This window comes from Impatiens glandulifera, chromosome 7, assembly GCF_907164915.1.
Source record: "Impatiens glandulifera chromosome 7, dImpGla2.1, whole genome shotgun sequence".
Taxonomy (NCBI): domain Eukaryota; kingdom Viridiplantae; phylum Streptophyta; class Magnoliopsida; order Ericales; family Balsaminaceae; genus Impatiens; species Impatiens glandulifera.
Window position 1 is genome coordinate 3,612,770 of NC_061868.1, and position 16,430 is coordinate 3,629,199.

Genomic DNA, 16,430 nt, shown 5'->3' on the forward strand with positions numbered 1-16,430 from the left:
ACACTCGGGGGAACTAGGAGTGAAAGTGGATAAATATGGCTTCGTAAGTATAAATGTAAACCGATTTTTAAAAACCCAAAGTCAAGACCCGTATATATTGGCGAGTCAAGCAAAACAAGTCTTCTACGCCCTTGATATGTCAGCCCGACCCGGTTGGAAGATTGTGACAAAAATAAAACCGCGATTTACAAATATATAGATCAGATTAATTAGGTAGATTATATGTTTTTTACTATATATTATTTCTTATTACTACTTTATTTCAATTAGTCGCTCATTTATTAATGGTATGCATTAAGAATGTCTAAAGGTAGTAAAGAACCTTGGTGGAGTATGAGGAAAACACCCAGCAAACTCTTAAAGCCGTACCTGAACCTCATTGCACAATCAGAAAACTTAAGGCTCCGAGAATCGTCTACTATAGATGCACCACCTATTGCTGTAGTCCCGATAGCTACTGCTCCCCCAGCAGACGAGGATGTTGAGGCTGCTGAGGCAGAAGAGTTTGTAGAGAGTACGTTTGCTAATGTGGGGGATGAGGACGATGAGGCTGACGACGAGGGTCACGAGGACCCTCAGGACGTGGATGAAGAGGAGGAGCATGGATCGACTCCCGACCCATCATCGACAGGTAACTTGTTTACTATTAGTTATAGTTTGAATTGATTCACATTTCTGATTATGAATTTGATCTATTTTGAAGAATCTTGTGCCCGCAAGAGACGAGGGAAAAACAAGAATATTGCGTTATCTAAGAGACCAACGGGGACAAGGATTCCTCTCACTTTTAGAGAGGTAGATGGGAGGCCGGGCGGTGTTGACGTTGGAAGAACAAGGTGGTCTAGACATGTGGGGTCGGTTGTGCGGGATCCCTCAGCCGTCTCGCACCGTCTTTTGAAGTGGAAGACATTAAGTGCTGACCAATTGGATTACATTTGGAATGCTGTGAAGGTAAAGATTAATTAATTATACATTGATCATTCAATAATTATTTTAAAACATTTGAATGTTTTTATTTTCAGGATCCGTTCGAGGCTACTAATGGTCCTATTGATTCTTTTCGAAAGACCGCAATGGGACACGTCAGACAGATATGGGATAGATGGCGCTCGGATTTGCACAAGGAATATATCCGCATCCATAAAGGAGACGAGGCCGCGGTACTTGCCAATCCTCCACCAGACTACGATCGAGATGATTGGGAGTTTGTGTGTCGCAACCATTTCTTTACGGAGAAATTTAAGGTACGGTTTCATAATTCAAATAAAATATGATATTAGTTATTCTAACTTCAATTTTTTTATTTGAATTTCAGAAAAATAGTAGCACAAATATAGCTAACAGAAAGCAGCTGAAATTCCCGCATCATACGGGAAGTAGACCGTTTGCTCAAATTGAAGAAGAGTTGGTAAGATTGTTATGAGTTATATAATAACTTAATATAAAGATTGTTATGAGTTATATAATTTTTTTTTTCAACAGGCGATTGAAATGGGACGGGCTCCATCTGTGGTTGAAGTGTTCAAGAGGACCCGTACCCCAAAACCGACAAAAGAAAACCCAACTCCCGTCCTGGACGACCGCGTTCAAGAGAAAATTGTAAGTGAATTGAATTTAATTAAATTACTTATAACTAGTTTATAAATTATTATATAATTGACAAATTATTTCAAATTTGCAGGTTGAGATGGAGGAAGTTCTAAGTAACGAACCGGAAATATCAGACTTTGAGTTGACGGAGAGAGTATTCGGACGCCAAAAACATGGGGGAGTATTCGGTATGGGATCAGGCGTCCGACCCACAAACTTTCGTCAGGATCTACGAAGTTCTAACAATTCTCAACGAGCCACTGATCGATTGTTTGAGGAGAATCAAAGAATGACGATGGAACTTGAGGAATTGAAGAAAAGGGATGAAGAAAAAACTCAAACGATTAATCAAATCCAAGCGGAAAAGGTAGAATTGATTTCAAGAATGGATAGGGAAAGTGCAAAACAGGAGAAGGAAATGTTAGAATTGAATGCAAGATTAGAGAGTTTTGAAATGTTTATGCGGCAATATCAACCACCCCCTCCCCCCACCAGCTAGTTCTAAGACGTTTCGACTATATGAATTGATTGAATATGTTTAATGGTTTAATGTAAAACATGTTGTTGGAAAGATTGATTGGAGAATTTTGGAATGATGATTTTGTTTTATGAATTGATTGGTTTGGCTGAACAGGTTTAGGTTTCGGTATGGGGTTTCGGTTGAGCACAAAATAATAGGGCTATTTTGTAAATTTTTAAGAGAAAACCCGAAAGTTAAATGGAAGCTTTCGGTTTTTCTTTAAGGGGAAAAACCGAAGGTTAAGCTAATAACTCTCGGTTTTTCTTTAAAGGGAAAAACCGAAGGTTAAACTAATAACTCTCGGTTTTTCTTTAAAGGGAAAAACCGAAGGTTAAGCTAATAACTCTCGGTTTTTCTTTAAAGGGAAAAACCGGAGGTTAAGCTAATAACTCTCGGTTTTTCTTTAAAGGGAAAAACCGAAGGTTAAGCTAATAACTCTCGGTTTTTATTTAAAGGGAAAAACCGAAGGTTAAGCTAAGAACTCTCGGTTTTTCTTTGAAGGAAAAAACCGAAGGTTCATTCAATAACTCTCGGTTTTTCTTTCAAGGGAAAAACCGAAGGTTAAGCTAATAACTCTCGGTTTTTCTTTCAATGGAAAAACCGAAGGTTAAGCTAATAACTCTCGGTTTTTCTCATTTGAAGAAAACCCGAGAACTAGAGGATATCTTTCGGTAAATACACAATTATTTTTAACGACGGAGTCAATACCGAGGGATGGCGACAGTTACCTTAACTCTCGGATTTTGGTCTATACCGAAAGTTATAGGCTCAAAACCGAGAGTTTTCACTCTCGGTTTTGACCATTTTTTTACCAGTGTATTTATTTAAAAAAAATAAATGTATTAGAACCATTTTATAGGAAATTAACTAATATCATTAAAGAGATGGATAAAATAAATATATCACATTGAGGAGAGCAACAAGGGTACAGAAGTGATAAAGCGTCGGGATAAGATGAATTTATTTGAGCTTTCTTTAAGAAGAAGGCATAACATTTTGTTAATACTGAAATTAGGAAGAAATTGATCATTTTTATGGTTTTTATCATTTGACTAAAGTTTAACTCTACATTGATATGTTAAATTCCTAATGCTCTAGGAATTAATAATGTAAAAAATTTAGTCCCATTAGTGTGTTTTCGTCTTTTTATAAGGTTGTTTCTAAATATTGGTTAATATGTTGGGAATGGTGTTTGAGACAATCATCACTAGTAATCAGATGACGCTTATAAAAAAGTTGTCAAATCTATTATAGGGTAATAATCGATAATAAGTGCATTGACTCAATTAATTGAACATAAAGTTGTAAATCTATTATGGAGTAATAATTGATAATAAGTGCATTAACTCAATTAATTGAAGATTCGATAAATGTATTTTTTATCAAGTTAGACATAAAAAGACTTATTATCAGCGAAAAAACTTTCTTATGCAGGGAGGATCGAACTTATCAAAACTGTGGTTATGGGCATAGTTGGCTACTGGGCGCAGCAAATGGTCATTCCGAAGAAGGTAATGAAGGAACTCGACACGCTGATGAGAAACTTTATCTGGGTAGTAGTGGAAGAGGAGGAAAGAAAGTCAAATGGACCGCTCTCTACAAACCGAAGGACGAGGGAGGCATCGACTTGAAGAACTGTATCGAGTGGAACAAGGCTCTAACCTTTAAGCATCTTTGGGCTTTGGAGCGCAATCAGGAGTTACTATGGATCAAATAGGTGCATACGAGGTTTATGAAATACGAAACCAATATCTGGACCTGCAAAATTCACGAAGGTATGAGCAGGTCTTTGAAAAAGATTCTTAAACTAAGAAGCGATATTGCAGATCTTTATGACATCCGACTAGGGGACGGGAAAGGAACTCTATTCTGGCACGACCCTTGGTTCGAAAACCAGCCTATCATCGACAAGGAGGATTTCAAAATACCCGTATCAGAAGGGACTGCGCAAAAGCGAAAATCAGAGACATCAAAGACGGGAATTGTAACTTGCTCTTGAGAAGAATTCCAGAAGGAAAGAGGATACTTGATCATATAAGTAACATACAACTACACGACAGACCGGATATTCATGAATGGAAAGTTGAGGATAATGAAAAACTGGTATTGAAGAAAATATGGGAGGTAATCCGAGAAAAAACGTAGAAAGTAGAATGGGCTCCTCTTGTATGGTCAACGAAGATTATCCCTCGACACCAGTTCATCATATGGCTCGCCTTCTAAGAAAGACTCAGCACTCGTGATCGTATCAGCAAGTATATGAGCATCCCGGACGCGAGCTGTCTTCTACACATAGGAAATGAAGAAACCGTAGATCACCTATTCGGGAGCTACTGTATTGTTTCGGAGCTTGTGGACAGATTCTATAAAAGCCTAGAGATGATTAGTTTCCCGAGCGAATGGAATGAAATCAAAGAAGCAGTACTATTCAAAGCCAAGGGAAATAGATTTGCAACAAGCGTGTTCAAGTGCGGCTTTGGAGCAGTGGTGTATAACATTTGGCAAGAACGGAATGCAAGGGTATATGGAAGAACCCGCAAGAGCGTTGACGAGTTATGGAAATATATTGTATCGGATTGCAGCGCCCTCGCGAGAACGTGGAGAGGAATTCCAAGCACGGAGCAGAACTGGAATATCTGCAGGAACTAGAGTTTACCGTTTTTTAAACTCACTGGAATTGAAAACATTGTAAACAGATAATTCATTTACGTTTTTATCTTTTTAGCTTTTATTCAGAATGTTACGACTTCAAAATCATTTTAGGCCTGTCTAGAATGATCTCTTAAACTCGTGGTTTTTTCCCGTTTTTGAGAATTTTTAATAAAATGACGCTAAGTCGTTTTTCCAAAAAATAAAAAATAAAATAAAAAAAAGACTTATTATCACATTAATTGAGGATACTTGATAATAGTTTGTATTCTTTTATTATTTGTATTCTCTATATCTTTTTCATTTTATATTTGATTTTCTCCTGTTATTTTGTAATATAACTAAACCATTTTAAAAAAATTAACTCATTTAATAAATATATTCCAGATAAAATTATCTTTGACTAAAAAATAAATGGTAATCTAGTTTAGGATTCATATAATATAAAAGATTGCATGAACAGTACTTATTAACGTTTTTATGCTTATTTTACCCCACTTATGATATTTGATTTTATTTTTCAAAAATAATTCATATAATAGATTTAATTTCTATTTATAATTTTTGTCACAGAGGATACCAAGTTTGAATTTTGATGTTGTAAGTGGTGAATTTAATTTGTAATTTTATATATACATAAGGTAAACATATTGAGATCAAATTATTATTTGTTGTAAATTGACTAAATATTTGCCTATTTTTTACTTTCCAAAAAATAAAAGTTAACTAAATATTTTTTAGAAATTTAAAGTATATAAAGTGGTTTCTTTATTTTTTGTAAAAACAAAATTAGGAAGTTATGCATGAAGATGAAGTTGTGCATATATAATTTATTTAGTGGCATCAATTAATATTCTATATATTAATAAAAATTTCTGATATATAAAAAAGAAAATATTTATAGTGTGAAATATCAAATAAAGAATTTTTATTTTAGAATTTCAAATAAAGAATTTTTTAAAAAATATAAGTAATGAGTGTGGTATTAAGCCCACTAAAGTAGTTCAAGTGGGAAGAGTAATATCTAAGAGAAAGATGATGCTTTTCTATTCACACTAAAATGCCTTAACCATGACCTTTTCTATTCACACTAAAATGCTTTAACCATGACCATGATGGTGGGATATATATATATATATATATATAATTTAGGAATTTATCTTGGGTGGCTTAAATTTTGTGTAATAAATTATATATAAAAAGAAGACGTTATACTATAATAATTAAATAAGTTAAATTCTATTATATTTTAAAACATAAAATTCATCTATTATAATAATAATAATATATATATATATATATATATATATATATATATATATATATATATATATATCCTTTTATATAAATCTTGTTCAATATAAAATGTCACAGAGTCCGACAAAAATATCATGCTCTATTTTATTGCTAAGTTCCATCTTCACATTTTTATTGCCGAAAATGTTTGATTCATAGTATTAAAAGTTGTAATGTTAAAACTAAATAAATATTTTATTAGACAATTATAGTGAAATTATAAAAAAAAATTAAAAAATTAGATGATGTTAACTTGAAATATTAATCCAACATAATAAAATCAAATCAGTTATAAATATAATAAAGTTAACTAATACATAAATTAAGAAAATAAATATTAGGGAAGAGAATTAGAAAACAAATGATGATATTTTATCTCTTTTCAAATTAGAAAAATAAATATAAAATTTTTAAATAAAAATAATTAAATAATAAAATAATTAATTCTATATTAAATTAATAAAATAAAATTTAAGTTTAAACAAATCCCAAATAAAATGGAAAGAATTAATAATATGAAATTATATATATATATATATATATAATATATATATATATATATATATATATATATATATATATATATGAGAAGCAGGGATATCATAAATATAAATATAAATATACACTCAAGAACGAATGAGAAAGGAAATAAATTGAGATGAATAAATTGAGATATTTGGTTGATGGTTTTGATTTCAGGATATTGATTTCATTCCTGGATACCCAGATACTTTAGTCAGGAAAATCCAATCCTCTCTAAATTGGATACTTTAGTCAGGAAACATCCAATCCTCTCTAAATTGGGAGGGATGAATCTTAATCCGGAGCGATATACTTTATCTCCTATTATCTCCACTCTCATTTTCTCTCTCTCATAATTATAATTATAATTATAATATTATATATATATTTTATAATTAACATAATAATAAAATTTTATTTATTTATTAAATAAATAATTTCAATTATTTAAAAAATAGTAATAACTCATTTAAAATAAATTTGTAGTAAAAATTACAATAACTAATAATAATATAATTAGTTTTATATAATTAATTTAAATATTATATATTAATAATAAAATTAAAATATAAAATATAAAACTAAAAATAAAATAACAATTTTATATAAAAAAAAAGTTAAATATGAAATATTTTAACAAAAGTTATTATTAAAAAAATTATACCATGTTACAATATATTATTAAATAAAAAGTTATATTTAATTTAAATGTATTTTTATTCTATTAATATATAATATCTTATTAATATATAATATTTGAAAGATTTTGTCTTATTTATTTATATTTAATAAATAATTATTTATTTATAATTAGTAAAAAATTTGAAGCATTCAACATTTGTTGTTTTAAGTATTTTTATTTTGAAAAAATATAATTACATTCCACGACCATGATTCTAAACTCAAAACACTTACGGATGAAATTAAATCCTGTGAATTTTTGATCTTTTAAGTCAACTCTATCATTGGATTTGAAAATAAAAGGACTATAAAAACAATTAAGGTGAAGTCATAATTTGATTAATTTGCATAATCAATTCAAACTATTTCTTATCTTAATTTTTTCTGATAATTGAGACATTTTATTTGCAGACAATTAATGGTGAAATAATTGATTGGGTTGATATCCATAAACAAAGAGCATTTGATCCTCCTCTAATCAAAGATATATAGGTAATTTATGTTTGTAATATATTTAGATTTTCTAATTAGTAATTTGAAATTAATTTTGGTTATTTAAAGAAATTTTGAATCAAATTTTATGACTATGATACATGGAACCTAGTCACTATCCTTTTGAAAACAAATTGGATTCAAATTTAACAATAGAAACATTTCAAGATTGGCACAAAATTGAAGAATGTCCGAAGACACAATCCCCATAAAAGAAATAAAAGCTCAGACAATGTTTTCTCGCATAATGCAGCACCAAATCAATCAAAGTTTTGACCAAGATGACAGACATGATGTATGTATATAGTATATATAGAACATCGAACTCAATTTACACTTTTAGAAGGACACAATAATTTAAATTTGAATTTTTATAGATATTAAAATTTGAATAGTTGCTAAAAAAATTATAACATATCCATATTGCATATAATTCATTTAATATTAGAATGGAAAAAATTCAAACCAAATTTTTAGGATTATTTGAACATAATTTGAATTATTTTAAAAACATACGCTGTTAAATTGAAAAGTTGGATTATTTTAAAATATGAAAAATATAAAATAAAGGTAATTTAAATATATTATCTATGAATTGTTATTTGATTAAATCAAAATAACTCGAATGCATGATGTTACAAGAGTTTATCACTAGTGGAATAAGGGTTATTAACGACCTATATCAGCGACGATGTTGCTATGCGCGACGGTGACCAAAGAACCGTCACTTTTAAAAAGCATCAGCGACAGTCTTTATTATCAACGACAGTTTTTTTATAAACGTCGTCGTTAAAAAACAGAGCCTTCAACTTTTTTCGCAATTTTTTTGGAAAGATTATCAAAGACGATAGCTGATAAGTTATAATATCAGCGACAACATTGTTAGGTACCGTCGCTGATATTCAGGTTTTCCGTCACATTTTTGGAACGACTATCAGCGACGGCGATAGCATAATGTCGTCGCTGATAAGTTATAATATCAGCGATGACACGACAATGTCGTCGCTCATGATAGTCTGTTAAATCACGTTTCTTCTTTCTTTCTTCTATAATTATAAAAAAAACGTTTTCATATGAAAATTTTATTATTTTGTTTTATCGTATGTCTAAGGTGATTTAATTAATTATAGCCTTTTACCAAATAACTTATTTAATTAAGAAAATCTTATTAAACTAGTTATTTAAACAAAAGCCCAAAATCCTATTATTCATGAAAAAAAGTTTTTCTTTTTAAAAAGTTTATTTTATGATTTAAGGTGATATTAAATGATAAAACACCTTAAATATATTAAGCATGATAAAATTCTTATGTTTCTATAACTTAGGCTAATTATCACCTTAATTTTATTGAAATCCGAAATTATTTTTTCTTAAAAGATTCATTTACTTAAAAATTAGTTATTTATAAAGTATAAAAATTGGGGAGTGAAAAATGAGTGTCTACACTTTTGTCATATCACATATATTTTTCTTCAATGACACACTTTACATGATTAGGGCCACTTACATAAATTTGAAGTATCGTCGAGATATTTTATGTTTATTCGGTACTTGTTCCTATCTTCAGATAATCTTAATAAGTCATACATCTTTTTCTCAGATTTTGTTTCGTATAGGAGAATAATGAGGTTGACAATTGTTTCGGATTTCAGAATTGGTTCTCTTTCGTTTACCAACCTCTTGGTATAACATTGGATGCTAAGGTATGATCCAATTTATTTTCAGTCTCGATTGTCTCTAAAATCAAATGTAAGTTATCTATTTGGAAAACAAAATAATCTCGAAAGTGACCGGCTAAGCCTCATCAAGAGTGAGTTGTCATATATGCCTACACATATGATGTTTTTATTCATTCTTCCCAAGAGTGTGGCGATAGAAATAAAAGAATAATTTGTAAATTTATATGTAAATCTTCTAACTTATCGTTTTTTCAAATTGGTTTGGTTAGTTCACCAAAATGTCTAATTATTTACTGGATTGTAGCATTGGGAGGAAAAGTTTTTCTATGTAGAAGAATTTCTGCAAGGAATGCCGTAGTTAGTAGTGGTTTCTCTAGTCAAATTAGATATACAAGGAGAAAATAAATAAAATAAATAGAGAGACCTATTCCATAACATAGTTTTGTTTCTGGTAGGCCACAAACAAGTGTCCCTATATGAAAAATAATGTTATGCGTCTAGCTAGACATGAATGATTTTTATGTGGGGGCATTGTTACAGTTTATTCGCTAAATAATTCCATATATTTTTTGTTAGGAGAAAGTTTGAGAGTCAAATATTTTATTTAAAATCTCGTTCTATGGATGAAGCGCTATTTGAAATTCTTACGGATGATATGTGCATGAAAAAATATTGTATTATTGTAATTCGTATGTGTCATAAGGAGGTGTAATCATCGACTAACATATTTTTTCATTTCGGGGTGGTTGGTATCTGAAGTCTTTTATTGAGTATGTCCGAGATTTACTATGTGATGCCCGAGTCTTTGAGTATTTATTGGGATGTTTGGATTTAGGCGACTGATATGAGAGGTTTGCATATTTGGATAATCATCCCGATTATTTTCTTGTGGATTATATAGTTGAAAAGAAATCGTTGAACCTTCAATTATTGTAGTCATTGAATGCGTATAATTTTTAATTATATATTATGACGATTTCTAAGATTTGTTTCAGAAAATCGGTGGGGTAGGTCGGAACTTAATCGTTTTTATCGAGGATCTACCCACAACAAGCTCGATAACATGTTGAAATAACGTGTTTGTATTCTTTTATTATTTGTACTCTCTATGACTTGATTTTATTTTATATTTGATTTTCTCATGTTACTTTGTAATATGCCTAAACCATTTTAAAAACATTAACTTATTTAATAAATATAATCCAGATAAAATTACATTTCTTTGACTAAAAAATAAATGGTAATCTAGTTTAGGATTCATATAATATAAAAGATAGCATGAGCTCTTATTAACCCAGATATAATGTTTGATTTTTTTTCCAAAATAATTCATATAATAGATTTAAATGCTATTTATAATTTTTGTCATAGAGGATACCAAGTTTGAAATTTTGATGTTGTAAGTGGTAAATTTAATTTGCAATTTTATATACACACATAAGGTAAACATATTGACATTAATTTTTCAAATAAATAAATGTATATATTGAGATCAAATTATTATTTGTTGTAAATTGACTAAATATTTGTCTGTTTTTTACTTTCCAAAAAACAAAAATTAACTAAATATTTTCATAGAAATTCTAAAGTAAAAAAGTTGTTTATTTAATTTTGTAAAAAAAATAATTAGGAACTTATGCATGAAGATGAAGTTGTCCATAATTTATTTAGTGACATCAATTAATATTCTATATATTAATACAGAATTCTGATATATGAAAAAGAAAATATTTATAGTGTCTGAAATAGGATAAAATTTTTATTTTAAAATTTCAAACAAAATATTAGTTAACTTTTTTTTTATATCATCAAATACAGAATTTTTAGAAAAATATAAGTAACAAATGTGGTATTAACCCATTAAAGTAGTTCAAATAGAAAAATTGACATTTAAGAGATTAAATATCAAGTGTTTGATTCACACTTAAAACACAATAAATAGAAGTGATAGTTATGATGGTGGGATGTTATGCTAGCTTTTTACGATTATAAAAATAAACTTGTCTTATCAAACATATATATATATATATATCTTTATATAACCTTTCACTCAAAGAATTAGTTCTTTAGAGGATACTTTTTCTAATGGCTTTTAAGAAAAATGAAAGTAAGTGGTCAGTGTTATCAGTTCTGTTCGTTGCATTTCAACTCATATATCATGTTTCTAGTCACAACTCAACCAAAGGATCATTGGTTTTGAAGCCAAAAGGGACTATAATAACAATTAAGGTCAAGTCATGATTTGACTTAATTTGCATAATGAATTCAACATATTTCTTATCTTAATTTTTCTGATAATTAATTGAAAATTTATTTGCAGACCGATGATGGTGAAATAATTGATTGTGTTGATATATATAAACAAAGAGCATTTGACCATCCTCTAATCAATGATTTACAGGTAATTTATGTTTGTCATATTTTTAGATTTTGTAATTAGTCATTTGAAATTAATTTGGTTTATTTAAAGAAATTTTGAATCAAATATTGTGTGACTATGATAGATGGAACCTAGTCACTATCCTTATGGAAACAAATTGGATTCAAATTTAACATTAGAAACATTTCAAGATTGGCACAAAAATGAAGAATGTCCCGAAGGCACAATCCCCGTAAGAAGAAATAAAAGCACAGACAATTTCTACCCAAAGAAGTTTTCTCGCATTATGCAGCACCAATTCAATCAAAGTGTTGACCATGATGACGGACATGAGGTATGTATATATATAGCCGGACTCGGGTATTGAATAAAGGGATTGCAACTTGAACTTACACTTTTAGAAGGGCACAATAAGTTAAATTTGAGTTTGTATAGATATTAAAATTTGAATAGTTGCATAAATTGCATTTAATTCATTTAGTATTAGAATAGAACAATTCAAACCAAATTCTTAGGGTTATTTGAACATCATTTGGATTATTTCAAAAATATTATAAATATAAAATAAATGTAATTTCAATATATTGATCTCTGAATGTTATTTGATTTAATCCAAATAACTCGGAAAAATGTTGTTACTAGAGTTTAAAAATTCTAAAAATATATATGTATATAACCTAATTTTGTTCGGGTAACTAATGATCCAACAATTTTTTTTAATTGAACTATTAAAATTTGCATTAAGGTTGAGTCCGGCCAGTTTGAATTGGATTGGCTTTATTTTTGTCTCAACGCCAGTTTTAATAATGTTTACCTTTATCATTTTCCCTTTTCCAAGTATGCTGTAGTAACCGATCATGGATCTTCTTATTATGGAGCAAGTGGAATATTTAATGTATGGAACCCTAAGACAGAAGATAAGGAGTTTAGCTTGTCCCAAATGTGGGTTGTTTCAAGTTATGATAAGGGAGATTTTTACAACAATATCAACAGCATTGAAGTTGGATGGGCGGTAAGAATATATTATATATATGTGTTTATGATTTGTAATGTTTTATTAAACCAATAAATGTAGTTTTTGACTTATCTTTCCTTAATTTTCCTTATATATTCAAGGTCAATCCAATTAATTACAAAGATAAACAAACAAGACTCTTCATATATTGGACGGTAAGTTAATTACTTACCTCTATCAGCATTATATTAATTTATTAGAATTAATATTTTCATAATATTAAAGATTTCAAGTACTAGAAGGAGTGTGAAAATAATAGTTCACTTAATTGAAATTCAAGCTCAAATTTACAATTGCTGAATTTTCTATTGTTTTAAATTAGAGTGATGGGTATACAAAAAAAGGTTGCTATGATCTTAACTGCAACGGTTTCGTCCAAACAAGTAGGACCTATTCATTAGGTATGCCAATAACACGGGTTTCCAAAATTGGTGGAGAAACTATGCAGATATCGATTAACATATTCAAGGTATGATTGATGATTTCACACTTCTTCAAATTTGTATCTTGGTTGTCGTATAAAGATTGTTATTAGTTAATGAAAATATGAAAATTATTGAAGGACAAAACCGGAGATAAATGGTGGCTTCAAGTGCAAGGTAGCATATTAGGGTATTGGCCTACGGTTATCTTTACAGATTTAAAGAACAATGCTAATATGGTCCAATGGGGCGGGGAGATCGTGAATCAAAAAACAAATGGCCACCATACGACTACTCAAATGGGTAGTGGCGAATTCCCAAATAAAGGCTTTAGTAAATCATGTTTCATTCATTCCTTAAAAGTTCTTGATGATGGTTTAATTCCAAGAAATCCAGGATACTTGGTAAAAACAATATCAAAACCAGCATGTTACGACTTAACACTTACTAAGGACCAGGGAACAACATTTGAAACACATATCTTCTATGGAGGTTCGGGATTTTCTCCAACATGTCAATGATACAACGTTTATGATGAAGAGTTTATGTAATGAAAATAAAAGTTAATAAATGAAAGGTGAAAAGAGTTGGGATGGTGTTATTCTTTTAAATATTTCATTAATAATGAAGACCTTGATATTTTGGAATGTTAGAATGGCATACTCCTAATTCTAGTATTTACTTTTAGTTATGAATATTAATGATTAGTTTTTATTTCTTAAATTAGATTAGACTATCTATTATATCTAATTTTCATAATATATATTTAGTTAAGTTTATGAAATATGATATAAAGGATAATCATATAACAATAACGATAAAAACAATACAAAAAATGTGTGTTGACATTGTCACAAAACACACTTGAAACATAACGAGATTAACTATTTGTTAGGAAAGGAGTTAACAATAGCGAGGGTTGATCGAGTATTGTTAACCGCAAAAACATTCGTTTGATATTAACTTTGTTAGAAGTTAATATTTGTTTCTATTCTTTGCAAGTCGTCACAAACTCTTGAACAGAGTTCAAGTGCAAAACTGTTTGTTTAGACTTTTTTTTTGGGAAAACTGTTTGTTTAGACTTGAAGCAGCAAATAAATGGAATGAAAAGTGCTGAATGAAAAGGAACACAAGACACAAGAGTTTGTTTGGATGTTCGGAGTAAAACTCTCATGCGTCACCCCTTTTTCTCAACCTCGAGAAGGATTTCACTAGAAGATTTGTTTTGATTACAACGCGTACACAAACCCAGTCGGACAACCAGGACTTAGAACACTGCCTGTTTGTGAACTCCTAGCACACAACACTCTGTTGATAAAAACAGATTCTATCAACTTACAATGTTGAAAACTCACACAGAATAAACAATATGTTATACAAATTTAACAATCTCACAAACTTGAGAGATTCTTAGAACTTGGGAGCTTTTTGCGCTTTAAAAGATTGATTTAGAAAAGCTTAAGACTCGTAGATGCAATTTTCAAACTAGTGCTAAAAATAGTTAAACGAGCAGCTACAAATTGTCCTCCAGCTTCTCTTTAAATAGACAAAAGGCAACAGACACATTTGCAATAGAGGACATCTGTCCTAATTCGGTTGGGTGAGCGCTAGAATAGTACATTAGAGAATTTGCGCTTTTAATCGTGGATGTACCGGATGGAGGTAGTGTGCTGAATATCATTAATGGGATTGTGGTGTACTAGAAATGTACATCACATAGAATTTTAATTTCTTTGGCACATGGAAATCTTCTATAGGATAATCTCAGCTGCGGTGACCGACCGCCAATACCGAATGCTTGATCAAATACCAAATTTATCATTTATAGGAAATGTTTCATATCGCTAAAGTTATATAAAACCGGAAGCGTTCTGATATAATACCGAACTGGTAAAATACCAAAAACTTATATAATACCAAACTGGTATAAAACCGGAAGCGTTCTAATATAATACCGAACTGGTAAAATACCGGAAGCTTATATAATACCGAATTGGTATAAAATTGGAAGCGTTCTTATATAATACCGAACTGGTAAAATATAGGAAGCGTATATAAAACCGAAATAATATAAAACTGGACGCGCATCTTCACATAATACCGAAGTTGAATATAATACCGATCTTGATATAATACCGGATGCGCTCCTTTATAGAATACCGAAGTTGAATATAATACCGATCTCGATATAAAATTGATCTCGATATAATACTGGACGTGCTTCTTTGCAGAATACCGAAGTTGAATATAATACCGATCTCGATATAATACTGGACGCGCTCCTTTACAGAATACTGAAGTTGATCAAATACTGAATTTGATCAACTATCGAAAATCTTTCTGTTTCGGTTTTCTTCACTTTGATCCTACAAATTAATGACACAATTCAGTTTTATTTATACACTGAAAATTGATTAAAGACTTTAACTTAACAATTTCTCCCTTTTTGATTAAAAATAGATATTCAAAACCTGGTAATTTTATAATCGTTGGCTAATTATCCTAAGTTAATTAACAACTGTAATCTAACAATTTCTCCCTCTTTGATTGTTTAGAATAAATTATCAAAGCTAGTAAATTTAAATCTAGCAATTTCTTCCTTTTGATTGTTTTATCCTAAAATAATCAAAATCAGCAATTGATCGTTTCTTAAATGTGCATCAATCAATTTTCCCTGTTTAAAAACCAATTTAACAAATGCATTGATCAATAGAAAATAATTCAACAAAAGTATTTCTAACAGGTTCATAGTAAAAAGAATAGTAAGTAGATAAGTTTAGTGTCCCTCCCTTGCGTATCTGTTTTGTCTTTCTTTGATGTCCTCTATGACTTTGGTCACAATGTTGCCACTAGTTCGACCGCCAGAATTTCTTCCATGACCCCTTGCTCTTGGAGCTCGAGAGTCGCCGCCTCGAGAAGCAGGAGGTTCAGGAGAAGAAGGATACCTAAAAGGATTTTGATTTTGAGTTGTCATTCGTCTGGAGTGAGAGCTACGAGTGACAAGATTTTTCTGGTTTGTCATCTCTTGTAGAGTCAAATTTCCAGAATCATCAGCATCGACAGGTTCTTTAGCAACATCATTGGCTACATTTTCTTCTTCCTGAAGTCTACGTACAATCGCCTCTACTTCTTTCAATCTTTCCGCATCGATAACATTGACGGAATTGGAAACTCCATCACTTGG

At 30.1% G+C, this 16,430-nt stretch overlaps 1 protein-coding gene across 1 annotated transcript; it reads left to right on the forward strand.

Moving 5' to 3' along the window:
• The first annotated feature begins 1,073 nt into the window (after nucleotides 1–1,073).
• LOC124944966 lies at nucleotides 1,074–13,767 on the forward strand. The gene is made up of 9 exons (XM_047485317.1): nucleotides 1,074–1,160; nucleotides 1,483–1,599; nucleotides 9,367–9,453; nucleotides 11,750–11,830; nucleotides 11,934–12,143; nucleotides 12,648–12,821; nucleotides 12,926–12,979; nucleotides 13,147–13,293; nucleotides 13,387–13,767. Exons 1-9 carry the CDS (start codon nucleotides 1,074–1,076, stop codon nucleotides 13,765–13,767), a joined length of 1,338 nt encoding a protein of 445 aa, XP_047341273.1.
• The last annotated feature ends 2,663 nt before the right edge of the window (nucleotides 13,768–16,430 follow it).

Coding starts and splice junctions, on each gene's coding strand:
- LOC124944966 (XM_047485317.1), top strand. CDS start 1,074: ATGGGACACGTCAGACAGATATGGGATAGATGGCGCTCGGATTTGCAC. Junction 12,822..12,925: donor GCATTGAAGTTGGATGGGCG/GTAAGAATATAT, acceptor TATATATTCAAG/GTCAATCCAATTAATTACAA. Junction 12,980..13,146: donor GACTCTTCATATATTGGACG/GTAAGTTAATTA, acceptor GTTTTAAATTAG/AGTGATGGGTATACAAAAAA.